The sequence below is a fragment of the Podarcis tiliguerta genome (genome assembly GCF_965153285.1).
Source record: "Podarcis tiliguerta genome assembly, chromosome: 9".
In the NCBI taxonomy this organism is placed as follows: Eukaryota; Metazoa; Chordata; class Lepidosauria; order Squamata; family Lacertidae; genus Podarcis; species Podarcis tiliguerta.
The window spans coordinates 16,188,658-16,205,924 of NC_139542.1; the positions used below are offsets into that span (position 1 = coordinate 16,188,658).

Here is a 17,267-nt window from a genome sequence, read left to right on the forward strand (position 1 = left end):
TGGGATCCCAGGCAACATGGATCTAAAATGTTTTCAAGGCTTCAGAGAATCAAAGAATGGTAGAGTTGGAAGGGACCTCCAGGGATCATCCAGTCCAACCCCCTGCAATGCAGAAAACTCAGCTAAAGTAGCCATGAAAGATGGCCATCCAACCTCTGCTTAAAAACCTCCAAGGAAGGAGGCTTGTTGCTCTTGTTATTATTGGACAATAGTTCCATGAGCATGAGTTGGATCTTGGGCCTCAGGTTTCCCTTTTGCCCCCCAACCCAAAAAGAAAGCCTACTCTGAAGGCTTGGGAGATAATCCAGAAGAAAACAGGAGCATAGGCAACCACCTTACCATTTCTCCATCCATCTCAGCAGCTCTATGGGTTTTAGGAAGGGATATTTAGCAACCCTACCTATAATAAATAATAATTTTTTATTTATACCCCACCCTTCCCGGTTCAAAAACTGGGCTCACGGCGGCTTACCACAAATTTAAAACACTTTATTGATGCAACAAAAAACAGCATAAATTACAGTATAAAATACAAATAAGAATAAATTCAGAATTCAAAAATCAATTTAGGGGGGAAATCTATCCAATAAACATTAGATGATCACCAGGGCTAGCTGGCTAAATTAGTCCTATTTGGGCCAGCATGGAGACCAAGGGAGAATTAGCTGTGGGATCCCAGAGTGGGTAATCTTCATAAAAGGGGGACGGGGAGGGAAGGAAGGGGAATAAAAGATCAGGCTAAGTTCAAGTTGAAAGCCAGGCGGAATAGCTCTGTCTTACAGGCCCTGTGGAAGGAGGTTAAATCCTGCAGGGCCCTGGTCTCATGGGGCAGAGCATTCCACCAGGTCGGAGGCATCACTGAGAAGGCCCTGGCCCTGGTGGAGGATAATCTAACTTCCTTAGGGCCTGGGACCTAGAGATACTGGGGATTGAACCCAGAGGCTTCTGCATGCAGAGCAGGTGCTCTGCTACTGAGCAAAGGCCCTTCCCTATGGGAAGTTGCAGGGGCCAGTCCAAAAGGAGGGGGCAACCAGAGAAAACAACATTTCCTTGCTTCACTTCCATGTGCTCTGCAGGACGGAAGGTCTGCTTACCTGAACAGAAGGGATGTGCTGTATCCAAGCCATCGCAACCACTGTGATGTCCACAGTGGATAAGCAGTGCCTTGCTGGGAAATTTTATTGGGATTGATGAACTTGAGGTTGTCCTTCAGAGGTTCTGATTGGCTAAGACAGGGATGCGGAACTTGTGGTCCTCCGGATGTTGTAGGACTACAACTCCTTCCAGCCCCAGCCAGTGTGAGGAATGGTCAGTGGGGGTGATGGGAGTTGTAGTCCAACAACATCGGGAGGACCACATGTCTAAGGTCACAGTACTCATTCACTGAAATGAATGAGGGCTCCACAAGGGTATGGAAGAGCACACATCTTCCTAGTACATCTTCCTGAGGTTAATATGCCTCCCCTTCAACCATTTTTCTGGCCCACAATCTACCTATTAACAAAATGGAACACTAATGTGATAGTCCCTGCATCTGAATGAACCCTGAGCAGGTGCACACAGGTCAGCTAGTCAGAGTCTTCCTCCCTATGGTAAGAGGTATTGAATTTCTATTTAAATTATATAGTTTCTAAAGTTGCATTTATGCATATAAATCAGGGTATGAAAATTTTAGGAAAGCCCTCTTCTTTGATGAAACATTCCTTCTTCTTTTTCGGCAAGGCACCATGCCCCAATTTTGAAATTTGCTTCTCACCCACCATGTTGGCATCTCTCACTCTCACCCGCGTGCAAATTCCAAATGGCAACGGGCCATCAGATTCTGAAAGCCAGCAAAGTTTATTTAAGCAAAATCTCAAGGCAGGCTTGGAAGTTTCTGCTCAAGTGAGAATTTCAAGTGAAACTAGAAAAGTTGCAGTAAGACAAGTGAAATTTATTGGGAAGGTTCTGTCTTAGGATCTACAGAAAACATAAATGCATGTTGCTAGCCCAATTGTGCTATGGATGTTTCCTGCCTCTTACAGTATTGGGAGTTGGAGTCTAACATCTGAGCTCCAATACGGCAGAATTTCTCTTTGGCTTCCCAAAATTTCAGAGGTCTGCTTCATAGTAACTCAGAGTGGGGCTTTCTGTGTGACTATCCCACTTCTGTGAAAAAGAATTCCTCTACTTACTGGGTACAGCTGAATACATGTTTGTTTTGACAAGTTTTTCGAGCTCAGTGAAAAAGTCTCTGCCTTTGGGGTTCATGTTGTGTTGTTTTTAAACCAAATCTTCAGTTGTTTACATGGTTTTTTAAAAACTGTTTTTTAGTTGTCTTTGCGGTATTTTTTGCAAATTGCCTTGGGACCCATATAAAGGCAACCAATTAGCTAATTAAATATAAATGTTTCTGAAAACCCACGTGGGAGTCCTTTCAACAGAACCTGTTTTTGTCAGGTGCAAAGAATTTTCAGTCCTGCGACTAATTCTAAACAGAAGACGAAAAGCTCAACATTTATAGACTTTTCCCAGTAGATGGCTGTATAATGTTCACAATAACAGGAGGCCAACTGCAGTATAGAGCAGCAGACAAAGGAGAAGAATTAAGAGTTAAGCCCGTCTACAAAATTCATTGGGGATTTATTAAACCGGTGTAAGCAGTCAATGAAACGACTCCTAAGAAGAATCACACTACTTTTAGGTGTGCTCCCCATTATCAGTCACTGTTGCAGAATGAGAGTTCCCAGAGTTCTCTGGAAAGAGAGATGGATGGTTCAACCACCCTGGGAACTGTAGTACCCTTAACAAAACACCACTTTCCAGCATTCTTTGGGGGACGCCATGACTGTTTAAAGTGGTATCCTAGTGCTTTAAAAGGGACGCAGGTGGCGCTGTGGGTTAAACCACAGAGCCTAGGACTTGCCGATCAGAAGGTCGGCGGTTCAAATCCCCGTGATGGGGTGAGCTCCCATTGTTCAGTCCCAGCTCCTGCCAACCTAGCAGTTCTAAAGCACGTCAGAGTGCAAGTAGATAAATAGGTACCGCTCTGGCGGGAAGGTAAACGGCGTTTCCGTGCGCTGCCCTCGTTCGCCAGAAGCAGCTTAGTCATGCTGGCCACATGACCCGGAAGCTGTACGCCGGCTCCCTCGGTCAATAAAGCGAGATGAGCGCCGCAACCCCAGAGTCGGCCACGGCTGGAACATAGGAAGAAGAAGAAGAAGAAGAAGAGTTTGGATTTGATATCCCACCTTTCACTCCCCTTCAGGAGTCTCAAAGCGGCTAACATTCTCCTTTCCCTTCCTCCCCCACAACAAACACTCTGTGAGGTGAGTGGGGCTGAGAGACTTCAGAGAAGCAGCCCCATATCGTCTCCTCTGAACGGCAGCATCTCTACGTGGTTTCAGGCAGGGATATTTCCTGCTGCCTAGTCATTTGAATTGGAAATGCTGGGGTTTAAAACTGTGACTACAGAACGCGAAGCAGGCACTCTTTCTGTGAGCTTTGGCACCTCCTTGAAGAGCGGACCTGAAAAATACGAAGCGCAAGAGATACAAAGAGGAACTTATCAGATGCATGCTCACCCCAGAGTCACGATTGGCTGCAGCTATTAACTGTACACTCAGTGGCAAAACCATGCTTGCCTCTGGGTATTATGTGAAATAGTCCACCTTTGAAGGGTGCCTGCGAAGCTGAAAGGAAGAGAGGGGATTGTGAAATCTGCATCATATCTCAAAGCAACCACCTAGCTGATTTAATTAGGAGGGTTCTGCAAGGATTGACTGGGGGGCGGGGGAAGCACCTTCACATTGGCAGCCCGTATATTTGGGAACAAAAGAATGGTAAGCGGAAGAATAAAAGGACATCCATCAGGTGGCCCTTTATCACCGGAGAGTAACTGATTCCCCCCGTCACAGATTGTATCGTCACGCTGCCACCTGATAAATCCTATGTAATTAATTGGGATGAATGCAAGTATTTAACTCCTGTTGACAGCTACGGCCTTATGAAGATAACAGCGGCCACTGAGAATGTGAGCCGAGCTTCCAGCTTACATTGCAGCCTTGACTGCTGCTATGATAGGCTTTGAGGACAGCTAGATCTCACAGGCCCCTGTGGAGCACCTAATTGTTGCTTTCTGCAATTACAGCAGATAGAAGGTATTTGTGTCATCTGGAAGGCTTGTTCATCCCGGGGCTCCTGCATTTTGGATAGTGTCATCCTATCTTTCAGTCAGGAAGCATGCGAGCCTGGGAAGTGCCCAAGAGTCAGCTAGGAGACACCTGCCAAAACCTTGTCTGACCCAGATCCTGGAAACACCTCTTCTGAGAAAGAGGCTTGGGGCCCTGATAAGAGCCCCACTTCAACAGAGACTTGAAGAAATCCACAGTGGTTCAAAGGCAGCCCGGAGAGCCTCATTGCCACAAGATTGCATCCTCCTGGCCCCTCATCCCACCTGGCTGCCTTAGTCAGCCAGGTGTCTCCTAAGGAGGAAGGGTCCACAGGGGATGAAAAATCTAGGGGCATAGGTGTGATGGCCTGGGACTCGGGCTCGGGCTCAGAGCCAGAGCCAGATGAGTCTCTGTCCGCACCGGATCCTTTGCCTCAGGCAGCAGCTGAACCTATTCTGGGGTCTGATTCTGAAGAGCCCCAGTCTGCACAGGTTCCCCTGCAACAAGACCAGCTGGGCCACGTCAGGGGCCTGAGCCTGCCCTGGCTCCAGATGCGGGGATTACCTTGTTGCCTTCAGCTGGGCCATCACTTACAGCTTCTCCACTACCGGTTGGGTCAGGGGAGGCAGAGGCGGCCTCTGGGTCTAGTAACCCATTGACATCTCCCGAGCTGCAGAGACAGGAGAGACCTGAGTACTCGCAGGAGGAGTGCTCGCCTTTGGGTGAGACAGGGAGGTGATTCACCGGGGGATCAGGACCGGCCGTTACCCCGACAGAGATAAAAAGCTGCTGGACCCTGCCCCAGGTTGTGGGAGCAATGTTGCTGTTTGCCAGAACCTGCCCGTGATCCTGTGCCTGACCTTGCCTGGTTTCCTGCCTCGTGTCCTGCCTTGGCCCTGTTGGACTGACTATTCAATGAACCCTTGGATTCAGGACCGGACCTGGACGGCGTTACTTGGGTTACCCCCGGGCCCAGCACAATAGGAACACAGGAAACTTTGTTATCCTGAGCCAGACCACTGGCCCATCTAGCCCAGTATTATCTACAATGACTGGCAGCAGCTCTCCAGAATTTCAGACAGGATTCTCTGCCATCCACCCTACCTGGGGATTCAACCTGGGACATCAGAACTCATGGACATCCAATGAGGCTAAATGTTGGAAGATTCAGGACAGATGCAAGAATGTACTTCTTCATGCAGTGCATGATTAAACATAATTAAACCTTTAAAGCTCTAAAGGGCCTCGGTCCAGTATACCTGAGGGAGCATCTCCAGCCCCATCGTTCTGCCTGGACACTGAGGTCCAGTGCCAAGGGCCTTCTGGCAGTTCCCTCGCTGCAAGAAGCTAAGTTACAGGGAACCAGGCAGAGGGCCTTTTCGGTAGTGGCACCCGCCCTGTGGAACGCCTTCCCACCAGATGTCAAAGAGGAAAACAACTACCAGACTTTTAGAAGACATCTGAAGGCAGCCCTGTTTAGGGAAGCTTTTAATGTTTGATGCATTATTGTATTTTAATATTCTGTTGGAAGCCACCCAGAGTGGCTGGGGAAACCCAGCCAGATGGGTGGGGTATAAATTATTATTATTATTATTATTGTTGTTGTTGTTGTTGTTGTTGTTGTTGTTAACGATGACACTCGCTCCTACAGGAGGCAATGTTGCCCATCAACTTGGATGGCTTTAAAAGAGGATTAGACAAAGTTGTGCAGGCCAAGGCTATTAACATCTACTAGCCGTGATGGCTGTGCTCTGTCTCCACAGTTGGAGTTGCTGGAAACGAGGGAGAGAGCAGTGCTCTTGTGTTTGGCTCCTGTCTAAGGGTTCCCCACAAGCATCTGATTGGCCATTGTGAGAACAGGATGCTTGACCCGATGGGCCCCTTCGTCCTGATCCAGCCGGCTCTTCTTATGTTCTTAAGCGCTGCCAGTCAGAGAGGCTAACAGCAGACAAGATGGACCAGCTGTAAAAGGCATTGCCTCATATATTTAAAGTACTAGAGGAGGAAGCGACAGAGACAGAAAAAGTGCAAATGTGGGGTGCCTTCAGGCAACTTAAAGCTAGGTCCACACCTTCGAAATGTGGAAACGCACAAATGCTGATTGAATCAGAGCTTTTAAAATATACACTTTGCAACTGCTTGATCCTTCAGGTGACAGAGATACTAGATTTTTGAACTGGGTCCCGATATTAAACTGCCTTTCCTATAACAAACAGCAGTAGGAGTTAGAAATCACGTCAACCGAGCGACAAACCTCAGCTCCCTCGTCTCTTTCTTCCTGGCAACCCTGTGACCCCGGAGGCATTTATCTGCAAACAGCAGCAAGCCCAGTGGATCTGTTGAAACTAAGATAAGAGGGCAGGGATGGAGAGTCAAACTATTTTCCTTAATCCTTTTGTACCTAGAGAAAGGTCCCCCTCTTTATTTAAATTCAGTTTAAGGTCATAGCTGAGATCCATGGTGACTTTTCTCTTTCTTCTTCCTCCTGTGCCCCCAGCAAACTGTTTCACTAGACCCTAATATTTAGCAATCTTATGTGTAAATACATTGCTGTGTGCTTTGCAACCTACCAAGCGAAGCACTGTTCACTCACCATGAATGGTGGTTCTCCAGGGGCTCAAACCTTCTGCCTTTGCTTGGGACTATAAGAAGAGAAGGCTTCTCAGGCACCTGGCAAATGGCAATTTATATCGGGGGGGGGGTGTGTGTGTTTGCCTTGGACTTGGGGGATCAGAAGTTGGGCAGGATGGTGTACAGTGGTACCTCGCAAGACGAATGCCTCGCAAGACGAAAAACTCGCAAGACGAATTTCCCTATAGGCTTGCTTCGCAAGATGAAAACGTCTTGCACCTTTTTCTTAAAACCGTCAATGCATTCCTATGGGAAACCGTCAATGCATTTCCTATGGGAAACTGTGCTTTGCAAGACGAAAAATTCACAAGACAAAAAAACTCGCAGAACGAATTAATTTTGTCTTGCGAGGCACCACTGTACACTGTAACTTTTTTGAGAGAGAAGAGGCACGGTGACACAGAAAGACGTTCAGTGGTAGAGCATTTGCCTTGCATGCATAAATTCACAGGTTCATTTCCTGGCCTCTCCAGGCAGGGCTGAAAAAGACTAATTTTTTGAAAGCCTGGAGAGTCTCTGCCATTCAGTGTAGGCAATACAGAGTAGGACTGAAAAGGCAGATGATTGATGATGATGATGATGATAATTTATTTATACCCCACCCATCTGGGCACCTCCCAACAGACTTAAAAGCACAATAAACTATCAAATATTAAAAACTTCCCTAAACAGGGCTGCCTTCAGATGTCTTCTAAAAGTCAGATAGTTGTTTATTTCCTGACCTCTAATGTGAGGGCGTTCCACAGGGCGGGCGCCACCACCGAGAAGGCCCTCTGCCTGGTTCCCTGTAACCTCACTTCTCGCAGTGAGGGACCCGCCAGAAGGCCCTCGGTGCTGGACCTCAGTGTCCGGGCTGAATGATGGGAGTGGAAACGCTCTTTCAGGTATACTGGACTGAGGCCATCTAGGGCTTTAAAGGTCAGCACCAACACTTTGACCTGTGCTTGGAAACGTACTGGGAGCCACCGTAGGCCTTTCAGGACTGGTGTAATGTTCCTACCTGCTGCTTCCAGCAAGAGAACTGCTGCTCTGATCATTCCATGGAGATCTGCCAATTCCATTTTCTCTCAGCTTCTCAGCTTTCCGAGCTTAAGTTTCTTTTGGTTCATTTTCACTCCCATTTGCATTTTTCAAAAAACAAAAACAAAAAAACAAAAGATGTCTGCATGGAAATCTATACACATTTAGTGTGCATTTCCAGATTAGACGTGCTTATTTCATAGGATAGCTGCATTGCATCCTGGTTCAGAATGTGCAAATTAGATAGGTCCACATTAGTATCTGCCCTTGATGACTTTCCCACCAACCCCTAGGCTAGCGCACAATATAATTTTTCTCACAGTGACTGCTTTTTCTCCCCTGACCCATCCATGGGGGCTGCTTTCTGCCTGCGACAAATGAGTGATCTGACTCTTCTACCATGAGCAGAACATAGCATTTTAAATGACAGCACAAGCTAGTGAGATGACCAAGGTTCAAAACTACGTGGCTCATGATACTGATTTTGCCGGCATGTAATGGTCATTTTTAGGATGAGGCGAGTCCTCTTCACTTGAAATCCTTCCTCTTTTCATAATTCCAGCTGGGATCTATTTCAAGGATACGTGGAGATTTTGCTATGGCTCCGCATTCATCCTTCTCGGTGCTCAGAGCCAGCAGCCGCTGCTGGTACCTGCTCAAAAGCCAGCTACTCTCAACTGAAATGTGTGTGGCTTTGATTGATGAAATTACAAATGGGGATATATTTACAGAAGGATATCTTGCCCCCCCCCCCCGGACAACAAATGTGCTCAGAATTGTCCCGTGTGTGTGGCTGAGGTGGCACACAGCTCGCTGGTAGAGCCCTTTCTTTACAAGTAAAGGGCCTGAAGGTCAATCTCTGGTATGTCTTTATATGGCTGGTAAACATCTCTGTCTGAAGCCACAGAGTACTGCTGCCAGTCAGCTTAGAATGAGCTAGTTAATGAGATAGAAACTGCCCATCACTGGCATATGGTCCTTGAAAGGTTGTCCCAAAAGTAATGCGGCCCTCAGACTGTGAAATATTCCCTACCCCTGCTCCAGGGCATTGTGGGAAATATATGGTGTTTCCAAGCTGCCTGCCCAGTGCTCATTGGAGCATTGCTATTGCCTATTACCAGATAAGTCCTTCAGGGTCCATGGGCACCTACCAAAGCACATTATGTCAACAGATCCCTCAAACTGAGTCTGGCCTCCCCCTCCTCCCAGTATCCCAAAACAGCTATAACAGTTGAGTTCTGATTTGCTTGATACAACATGCACCTTGACGTCTCAACTGGCAATACAGAAATCCCAAGCATTGCAGCTTGGTGTCATCCTTACCATTGTAGTGAGATGTGCTGTGTAAACAGTGCAATAGTATATGCACAAATAAATGATAACCCATTTCCATAAAACAGAAAACGCATTGCCAACACTGTGGCAATTTACTGTAGAATCCCTGCTGCTCACACTCACTGGAAAGGGCCTCTCTGAAGAGATCAGTTCAGAGTATTCTCAAGTATCTGGAGTGCAATTTTGTTCCTTCGTTATTAAAAATGATATGGTTCTCTTGCATGCCCCTTGGGTAACTGCTGAATACAGATTTAATTATTCTTCATTCTTATCTAGAGCACAGAGAGTGATATTATTAGTGATGATGGGCAAACTCCCCCTGTCTCGATTCAGAATGAGCTTGAGTAAAATGCTATATATATTTTCAAGATTGCTGGATAAATTATAGGAAATGCATCACTTTAGCTTAATTCTGTTCTGAGCTGGGCTCCATCGCACACTTGACAATGTCACTGGAAGCTTTACTAGTCCCACAATGAGAGATTATAATGTATCTGCCTATAGAAGGGAAGACAGGGACTGGGACCAGGTGACCAGTGTGTGCCTATTTGGTCTGCTGTCCAGGTACTGATTGTTGATGGGCATCTTCAAGGTCCCTGATGCTCTCCTTTCTTAGGGCTCTTCAAGTTCAAACTGGACGTGGACTGGACTGCCAATCAAGTCAATAGCAACTTGACTTAATCAAACTAAAATTGACATTATTTGTCCTGCATTAGCGACTGGGTGGATAGTGCCATTTTGTAGCTTAGTCACTAGGTGGCACTGGACTTAGATGCATCTGAGCAGAGTCAGAAGTTCTGTTCTTGCTTAAGAAGAGAGATAATAGAGTTCTCATCAATCTTCCAGAGGTGTGTCCTCAGCATTCAATGACAATGAGAACTGGAGTTTTCAAATCACAGGCATTTTCAGGTTCCCAGATTCTCTCTCCCTCTCTCTATATATACATAGAAAGTCTGTTATATTCAGGAATGCTGAATTAACTGTACACTGTCCTCTTAAATATAGACTCCCCTTTTCATGTCGTCTCTTAGAATAGGGGAAACCTTGCTGTGGGCCTGTGCTTGGGACATCAGCCAGGGAGCGGCATATAACCTGGTTAAATAAACCACTCAGTTTTCCATATATGTGTGTGAAACCTGAAGCCCATAGTGAACGTTTCACAGACAACACAAAGGTTGGCTAGGTTAGTCCGAGCCTCAGTGAGATTCTGTCTCTCTGTCCCCCAAAATTCCAGCAAATATCCACCCCCACCCCACCCCCAAGTGTGCTGCAGATTTACATCTAGTAGCTCAGAAATCTGTTGAGCATTGTGAAAGGGCATAGTTGAATTCCAGATCTAAACCTCGCGCACTTCCATGGCATTCCTAATACGGGCCCATTACCTGGATTACTCTTCCCCATGATCACTGGAGCTGAGCAATGGGCACGATGTAATTACTATGTGGGGCTTGCTCTATGCCCTTCTTTAAGCCTCCACTTCAACATTAATCTCGCCGCTCTCCAAGTGTTCCTAATGATAAGGGAGGGCGAACCTTGCATTAGCACGAGCTCCTGCAAATCACAATCAATTGCAACCTGAAGGAGACACTTATAATCCTCTCTGGTAAGAATTAAAGCCATTCACTATCCCCCGCCAATATGGTGGCATAGCATGTGGTCCAGATGGGCAAAGCAGCTAACTCGGGAATCAGCACAAACGATTAGGATTTAGCTGACTAAGAGCTGGGGGGCACCGGAGTGCACTGGCGATGATATTGCCGCGTACTGGGTGAATTAGTCACGCCGAATGTTTCGCTCACCCTTATTCTTCTCCCCCGTTTTAGCCCAACAGGATCAATTGCTTCTACACAGCAACCAAGCGGAGAGCAACGCAGCTGTCGGCGGGGGGACGCCAGGGAGCCCAGAGCAGCAACAGCAGGATCCCAGCGACCCAGGTCAGCGGTTGTAATTACTGCAGTCCCTAACACAATCATTGTCAACACTATTTATTAAAACCAGAACAAAAGAAATCCCCCCGGCCACTGAAAGCGATGTGATGAAGCATTGGAGTCTCTTGCAATCTTGTTTTCCTTTGTGGGGTCTGCTCAGAAAGGTGAGGGGGCAAAACAGAATATTGATAGAGAATGGGCTTACACGGGCACCACCACACTTGATGGGAAATTCATTTTCCGGGACAACATTATTGGATACAACAGCCCGATAAGGAACAACAAAAGCAATATAAAGTCAGGGGCTCCGTGACATATGTTAAATGATTGCCAATGGCCAATCTTTTCTGCCGCTGGTGCCAGGGCCACGGGCAAGGGCAAGGGCTCGTATAATCAGGCCTACACTGCAGCCAGGGAAGGGGGCACCGTCAGGTGTCTTTCTCCGTGAGGTCTTTGTCTGTTCTCTCCAGGTGTATGAAGGTTGCGGGCAGGGCTACAGATGCAAATCCATGAGCAGAGCAATGAATGGGCATTCATAACAAAAAGGAGCAAGGGCCTCGGCTTGCCTTGTCCTCTCCTTTTGGGTTCTGGTGCAGATTGGGGGAGAATGCAATGGGTAGTGGTGACAGTGGCAAGGTGAGGGAATCTGGACCAAAGGGCCCTGCAAAACTGGGAGTGGGCACTGGCTGCTGGTTACTGTTACCATTATTTATTAAATCCGTAGATCACAGGGCAGTTCACAACATAAAAATACAAGACCAAAAACCCCCGAAATACATAATAAAAACAAGAACAGAACAAACCAATAGCCCCCCTTGCCCCTACCCAGAAACACATTTGAAAGGGTACGGGATGTTAATCGGCTGAACACCAGGTTGAAGAGGGACATTTTTACCTGGTGCCTAAATGAAAGCGCCAGCTGAACCTCCCTGGGGGGGGGGATCATTCTACAAACGGGGAGCCACTGCAGAAAAGGCCCGTTCTCGTGTTGCCACCCTCTGGATCTCTTGTGGAGGAGTCACACAAAAGGCCTCAGATGGTGAAGATAGAGTCTGGAATGGTGCACATGGGAGAGGCACTCCTTGATGTACTGTGGTTCTTAGCCATGTAAGGCTTTATAGATCAAAACCAGTACTTTGAATTGGGCCCAGAAACTAATCGGCAGCCAGTGCAGTTGGGCCAGGATTGATACAACCTGCTCCATCTGTCTTGCCCTGGTGAGCAACTTGGCAGTTGAAACCAGGTGAAGTTTCCAAACCATCTTCAGAGGCAGCCCTATGCAGAACATGTTGCAGTAATCTAACCTAGAGGTTACCAGAGCAAAGACAATAGAAGTTAGGCTTTCCCTCTCCATATAGGGGAGCACTTGGGCCACCAGCTGAAGCTGATGGAAGGCACCCCATGCCACTTGAGGCCATCTGAGTCTCAACAACAGCAAAGGACCCAAAAGGTCCCCCAAGCTGATTCCATTCAGTGGTCCAGAGATAACAAGCTATGCTTTTTTTTTTGTAGTGTGATCTACTGTTCACAGAAAGGCAGCTAGATCAAATGGGGGGGGGGTGTAAAATGCAGGAGTATAATGCATTTATTTAAACCAGAGTGGAGATAACTCATGCCCAGGGGCCAAATATGGCCCTCAGGATTCTTCCTAGGCCATGTCCCTTTCCCAAACCCCTGGCTATGATCCTCTATAGCCTCACTGTGCCCTCTCCTCAAGTGCTTTTGCACAGTGGATATGTCCTTGACCTGTGATAATGCATTTTGCTTGTCTAGATGGAGAATAGGGAGCTGAATGTAGGGTTGGTGTATGCAAAAGTCTCTGGTTTTTACTGTACAGAGGAAAGAGTCTTAGCTGCTCCTCCACCCATTTTTTTCCTCGGGTCCCAACCACCATGGGCTTGTGGCCCCCAGAAGATTACCCATGAGGGAATGCAGGCAAAAGGGGGGGGGAGGCTCCCCATCCCTAATTTAAAAAGTAAAACTGAATCCTCCGTAGAAAACTAACTAGGTGGAATAAAGCTCCACTTAGGCTCATTAAATTTCTCTTAACTATTCCATATACTCTCCTGGAATTATAACTACTCTATAATGAATATGGATTATTCAGCAATTATTTGCTGCTGTGCTTGTATGAATGTCACTCATAGCTGAAGATACATGACAAAAATCAGAATGGCCCATTCTTATTAATGACTGCAGAAACTTTTCGTTTCTGGCAATCGCTCGTGGAATTTGTTACTATGCTTGCTTTTTTTTTTTTTTGCAATTTACTTTAGTGACTTTCTTCCCTCTCCTTTTATTCCGTTCTCCCTCCCACTAACCCTGACCTAGCAGTTGCGCAAAAAATGAATGAGCAGATTAGCAGCCAGGAGATGAGACTGACTTTGCTACAGAAGAAGGTTGACAACATTTCTGCCGTCGTGAGTGATGTGAGCGAGACACTCTCCTCTCTGGAAGGCAAAATCAATGAAGATAAGGGCAGAGACTTCCAGGCTTTTCTAAAAGGTAAAAGAAAGAAATTAATGCAATCACTCACCCAGTTAAAAGTGCCAGGGAAAGAGAAAGAGGAGGAAAAAGAGAGAAAGAAACTATTAGAAATGGACTTAGGCTGTCCTGTTCCATTATTCCACATTCTGCCAGGGAAGTACGTTTTCCTTTGTTCCGTTACTTAAAAAGAAAGAAGAAAAAGAAGAAAAGGGTGATTGGGCGTACTCCACAACCCAAAGTGTTGAAGGTGGAATGATAAAGCCTTTAGCGCTCCTGTCGTGGATGCTCATCCCATGCCTGGTCGAACAGGTTGCACAGAGTTTTTGTACTTGTGTGAGCAAGTGCCCCCTCTCATCTTAAAACAGTAAGTAAAGGGACATGACTAGGCGTATTTGGGTCAAATCAGGCTACAACTTTATTGACTACAGATGTAAAGAGGTTTGGTATAGGCGTTGGGTAAAGCCTCCACTTCCTGCCCACTCATTGGGGTCAACCGGAAGTGAGGGTGTCCTATGTTCTACATCAAATAGCATCTCCCTCGCTGGGTTGTCACCTGGGGAGTGCTGTGGCCCTAGCCCCCATCTGGGCATCTGGACAGAAGCAGCTCCCTTGGACCCCCTTAACAGGACACCCCCTTTCTTTCAGAGTTGTGATGATTGCTATGAAGAAGGTGAAAACCACCAGGTTGGTGCCAATTTGCTGAGTGGGAAAATTCCTACCCGGCCCCAAATATGGCGGCCGACAAAATCCATAGCAAGGTCTTCATCACCAAACACAGCAGCAGAACAGAGAGGGAGGATGGGGGATCCGACGACGAAGTGGCTGTTGAGGTAGGAGGTGGGGCCCTTTTTATTCACAGGGGGCAGAGCCAAGAGAAGCCTATGGGCCCAGTTGGGTCCGCCCCCTGGGATTGCCCCACTTTTTTGCCCACCCAATTTCATGAGTGGGCAGAATCCAAAGTCTCAGCTTAGAAGAACGTCCTGTCATGCATGTGATTACAAGTGGGCACATCGCATCTGCAAAGTCCCCAAGGAATGTGCTGGATCTTCATTCTATCTTCATTCAGCTGTTCGCTTTGTTTGTCGTCGATTGAAATTTGTCCCTGGGTCTTTGTTGTGCTGCATATTGTGTTCGAATGTCTATTGCCCCTGAGTACTAATGCAGAAATAGCATACCTTTGAGCCTCTAAAAGCCCCTTGGAGACATCTTCATGCAATGCAATGCAGTCCATTCCTTACTTGCCTCGGCGGTTTCTGAGCTCTGGATACTGCTCTCAAATAGCCCTGCTTTTCCCAGTCATATTTAGACCACCTCTCCCATCCATCCTGTTCCTCTCCCCTCCCCGCCCCCGTCCTGGTGCATTTTATTGCTATGTGGCATTCTTGACCCTTGGGTATACGTCCAATATGGCTTCGAACATTTTCCATTTCCTGTCAGCTTCCTTCCCATCCATTTTTGTGTGTTCCCTGCGGGTTAATCTGTTACTTGCACATGTACCTCTGGAAGAACCACTGTCAGATCTTATCCCGCTTCCTTGCTGCATTTGGATTCACTTAAATTGTCAATTGCACAGTAAGGTTCTATGCTCACGCACAAAAGAAAATTACTATGATCATATGAAACCCAATCCATTTGACCCTTTGAAGACAGCAAGCCATGATCTACTTGAACAACTTCCCAAATTCACAATCCCTCTGTGAACCGCTGCTATGCTAGAAAGAGCCTCTCTCTCTCTCTCTGTCAATTGTTGGAACCCCATCAAAGAAACACAGAATCGTAGAGTCAGAAAGGACCACAAGGGTCATCTAGTTCAACCCCCAGCAATGCAGGACTCTTTTGCCCAACATGGGGCTCAAACCCACGAACCCAAGATTAAGAGTCTTATGCTCTACTGACTGAGCTACAGCCTTATCTTCCTTCCCCCTGGATTGCAGGAGGTTATACTAGATGATCCTCAGGGTTCCTTCCAACCCCATGTTTCTATGACATATTTCCAGCCTTTCCATGGAAGGCTTAGCACAGTTTACATGCTTCTCTCATCCAAACACAGATCACTTCCACGCTCACTTGTTTCAGCAGTGCCCCAGCATTCTGTGTCCCTAAATCATTCACTGATACCACACTTCCTTACAGATTTGTATCACCGGCCCCACAGAGGCAGCATTTTGCTTTAGATGCTTTTAAAATGAAATTTCCTTCCCATGTTACATCAGCCTTGTCCCAGGCTAACCTCGGATCCACTCCCTGTCTGCTGGCTTTCTCTTTGATTTATGTGAGTTATTTACAAATTGCATTATCCTTCTGACCACTTTGTTTTATGAAAGTGCTACTATTAGCTTCTTTTATTAGCTTTTCATTATAAGCCTGGGGACTTGACGGGACTCGATCCTTCTAGTAGTGCGCACTGTGCGTGTGTGTGTGTGTGCATGGAGACTGTGCTAGTGAAGTGGCATTGTGATTTTTCCTTTGAAAAGGCGTCCTTTTTCTGCAGCATATTTGGGTACTGCTCTCTGCATTGTTCTGCCAGCCTTGCAGAGCAACACTTCTATCAACAGAAGATTGATTCCCAACCTCAGCATCTCTTTCTCTCCAGCTCCTTATCCCCTAAAGAAAGATTTATTTCCACTTCTCTATATTCTTCTTTCTCCATCTTTATGCCTGCCCCTACAGTCCAGTGATTACTTTTAGTTTTCATGCAGTCCTATCATGATTGCAAAATAGAATCCTGCAATCCAGCAACAACAGAGATGGGTAATTTATGGCCCTTCAGATATTGCTGGATTCCTCTTCCTACCATTCCTTGACCATTGGCCATCCTGGCAGGGGCTAATGGGAGTTGGAATCCAAGAGAATTGTGGGTATTCCATTGTGGGAATGCCCACTTCTCTAGGCATATGTCCCAAGGTTTAGATATGTGCTTCACACTCTTTCCCCGTTGAAACTATTCACACTTCCCCATCTTTCATTTTGGCCAGAGTGTGCCTCTAGAATGTAGCCTATTTCATTTTGTCTTTTCTTCTTCTTCATTCCTGCTCATCTATGAGTTCTAAATTCATTCTTTCATTCATTCATTTATTGAATATGATTGATAGAGTGCTCAATCTAAAAATGAATAAATAAACCTCTAAGCGGTTTACATAAAATTGCATAAAATGGTCATATGAAGATGCCAATAAAATAAATAAAATGATCAAAATATAGGTAAAACCAACAGAGTTTAACAGCAGATATACACGATGAAATAACCTGTCTGGAGAAGCTTGCCTGAACAAGAGTATTTTTAGCAGGCATCAGAAATGGTACAAACGCAAAGTCTGCCTGATATTAATGAGCTGGAGTCCAGAGCATGGGTGTTTGGTCATTCCCAGAATTGGTGAGGCTCATTTGACAACAGTGAGAAATCAAGCCTTGAGTGTCATCGGCCCAGTCCTGTGGAACACCCTGACAACAGAGATTCAGCAGAGATTAAATCATGATTTATTGTTAAATTGCTTTTGGATTTTTCCATGGGAAGAAACAAACAAACTACAGTGGTGCCTCGCAAGACGAAATTAATTCGTTTCGCGAGTCTCTTCGTCTAGCGGTTTTTTCGTCTTGCGAAGCAACCCTATTAGCGGCTTAGCGGATTAGCGCTATTAGCGGTTTATCGGCTATTAGCGGCTATTAAAGGCTATTAAAGGTTTAAGGGATTAGCTGCTAAAAGGCTATTAGCGGC

The 17,267-nt window shown here is 46.3% G+C and overlaps 1 protein-coding gene across 4 annotated transcripts in view; it reads left to right on the top strand.

The window, feature by feature from the left end:
- Positions 1-17,267, top strand: part of MMRN1 (multimerin 1) — a 68,965-nt gene that overhangs the window by 26,269 nt on the left and 25,429 nt on the right. For 2 of the 4 annotated variants that reach the window (XR_014501810.1, XM_083398241.1), the window contains exons 4-5: positions 10,961-11,071; positions 13,397-13,570. Coding sequence is in view for 2 of the 4 variants with exons in the window: in XM_083398241.1 (XP_083254367.1) it covers positions 10,961-11,071; positions 13,397-13,570 (285 nt within the window). In the remaining 2 variants the exon portion in view is untranslated. The remainder of the gene's footprint in view (positions 1-10,960; positions 11,072-13,396; positions 13,571-17,267) is intronic. The other 2 variants (XR_014501811.1, XM_083398242.1) reach the window with 1 other exon arrangement.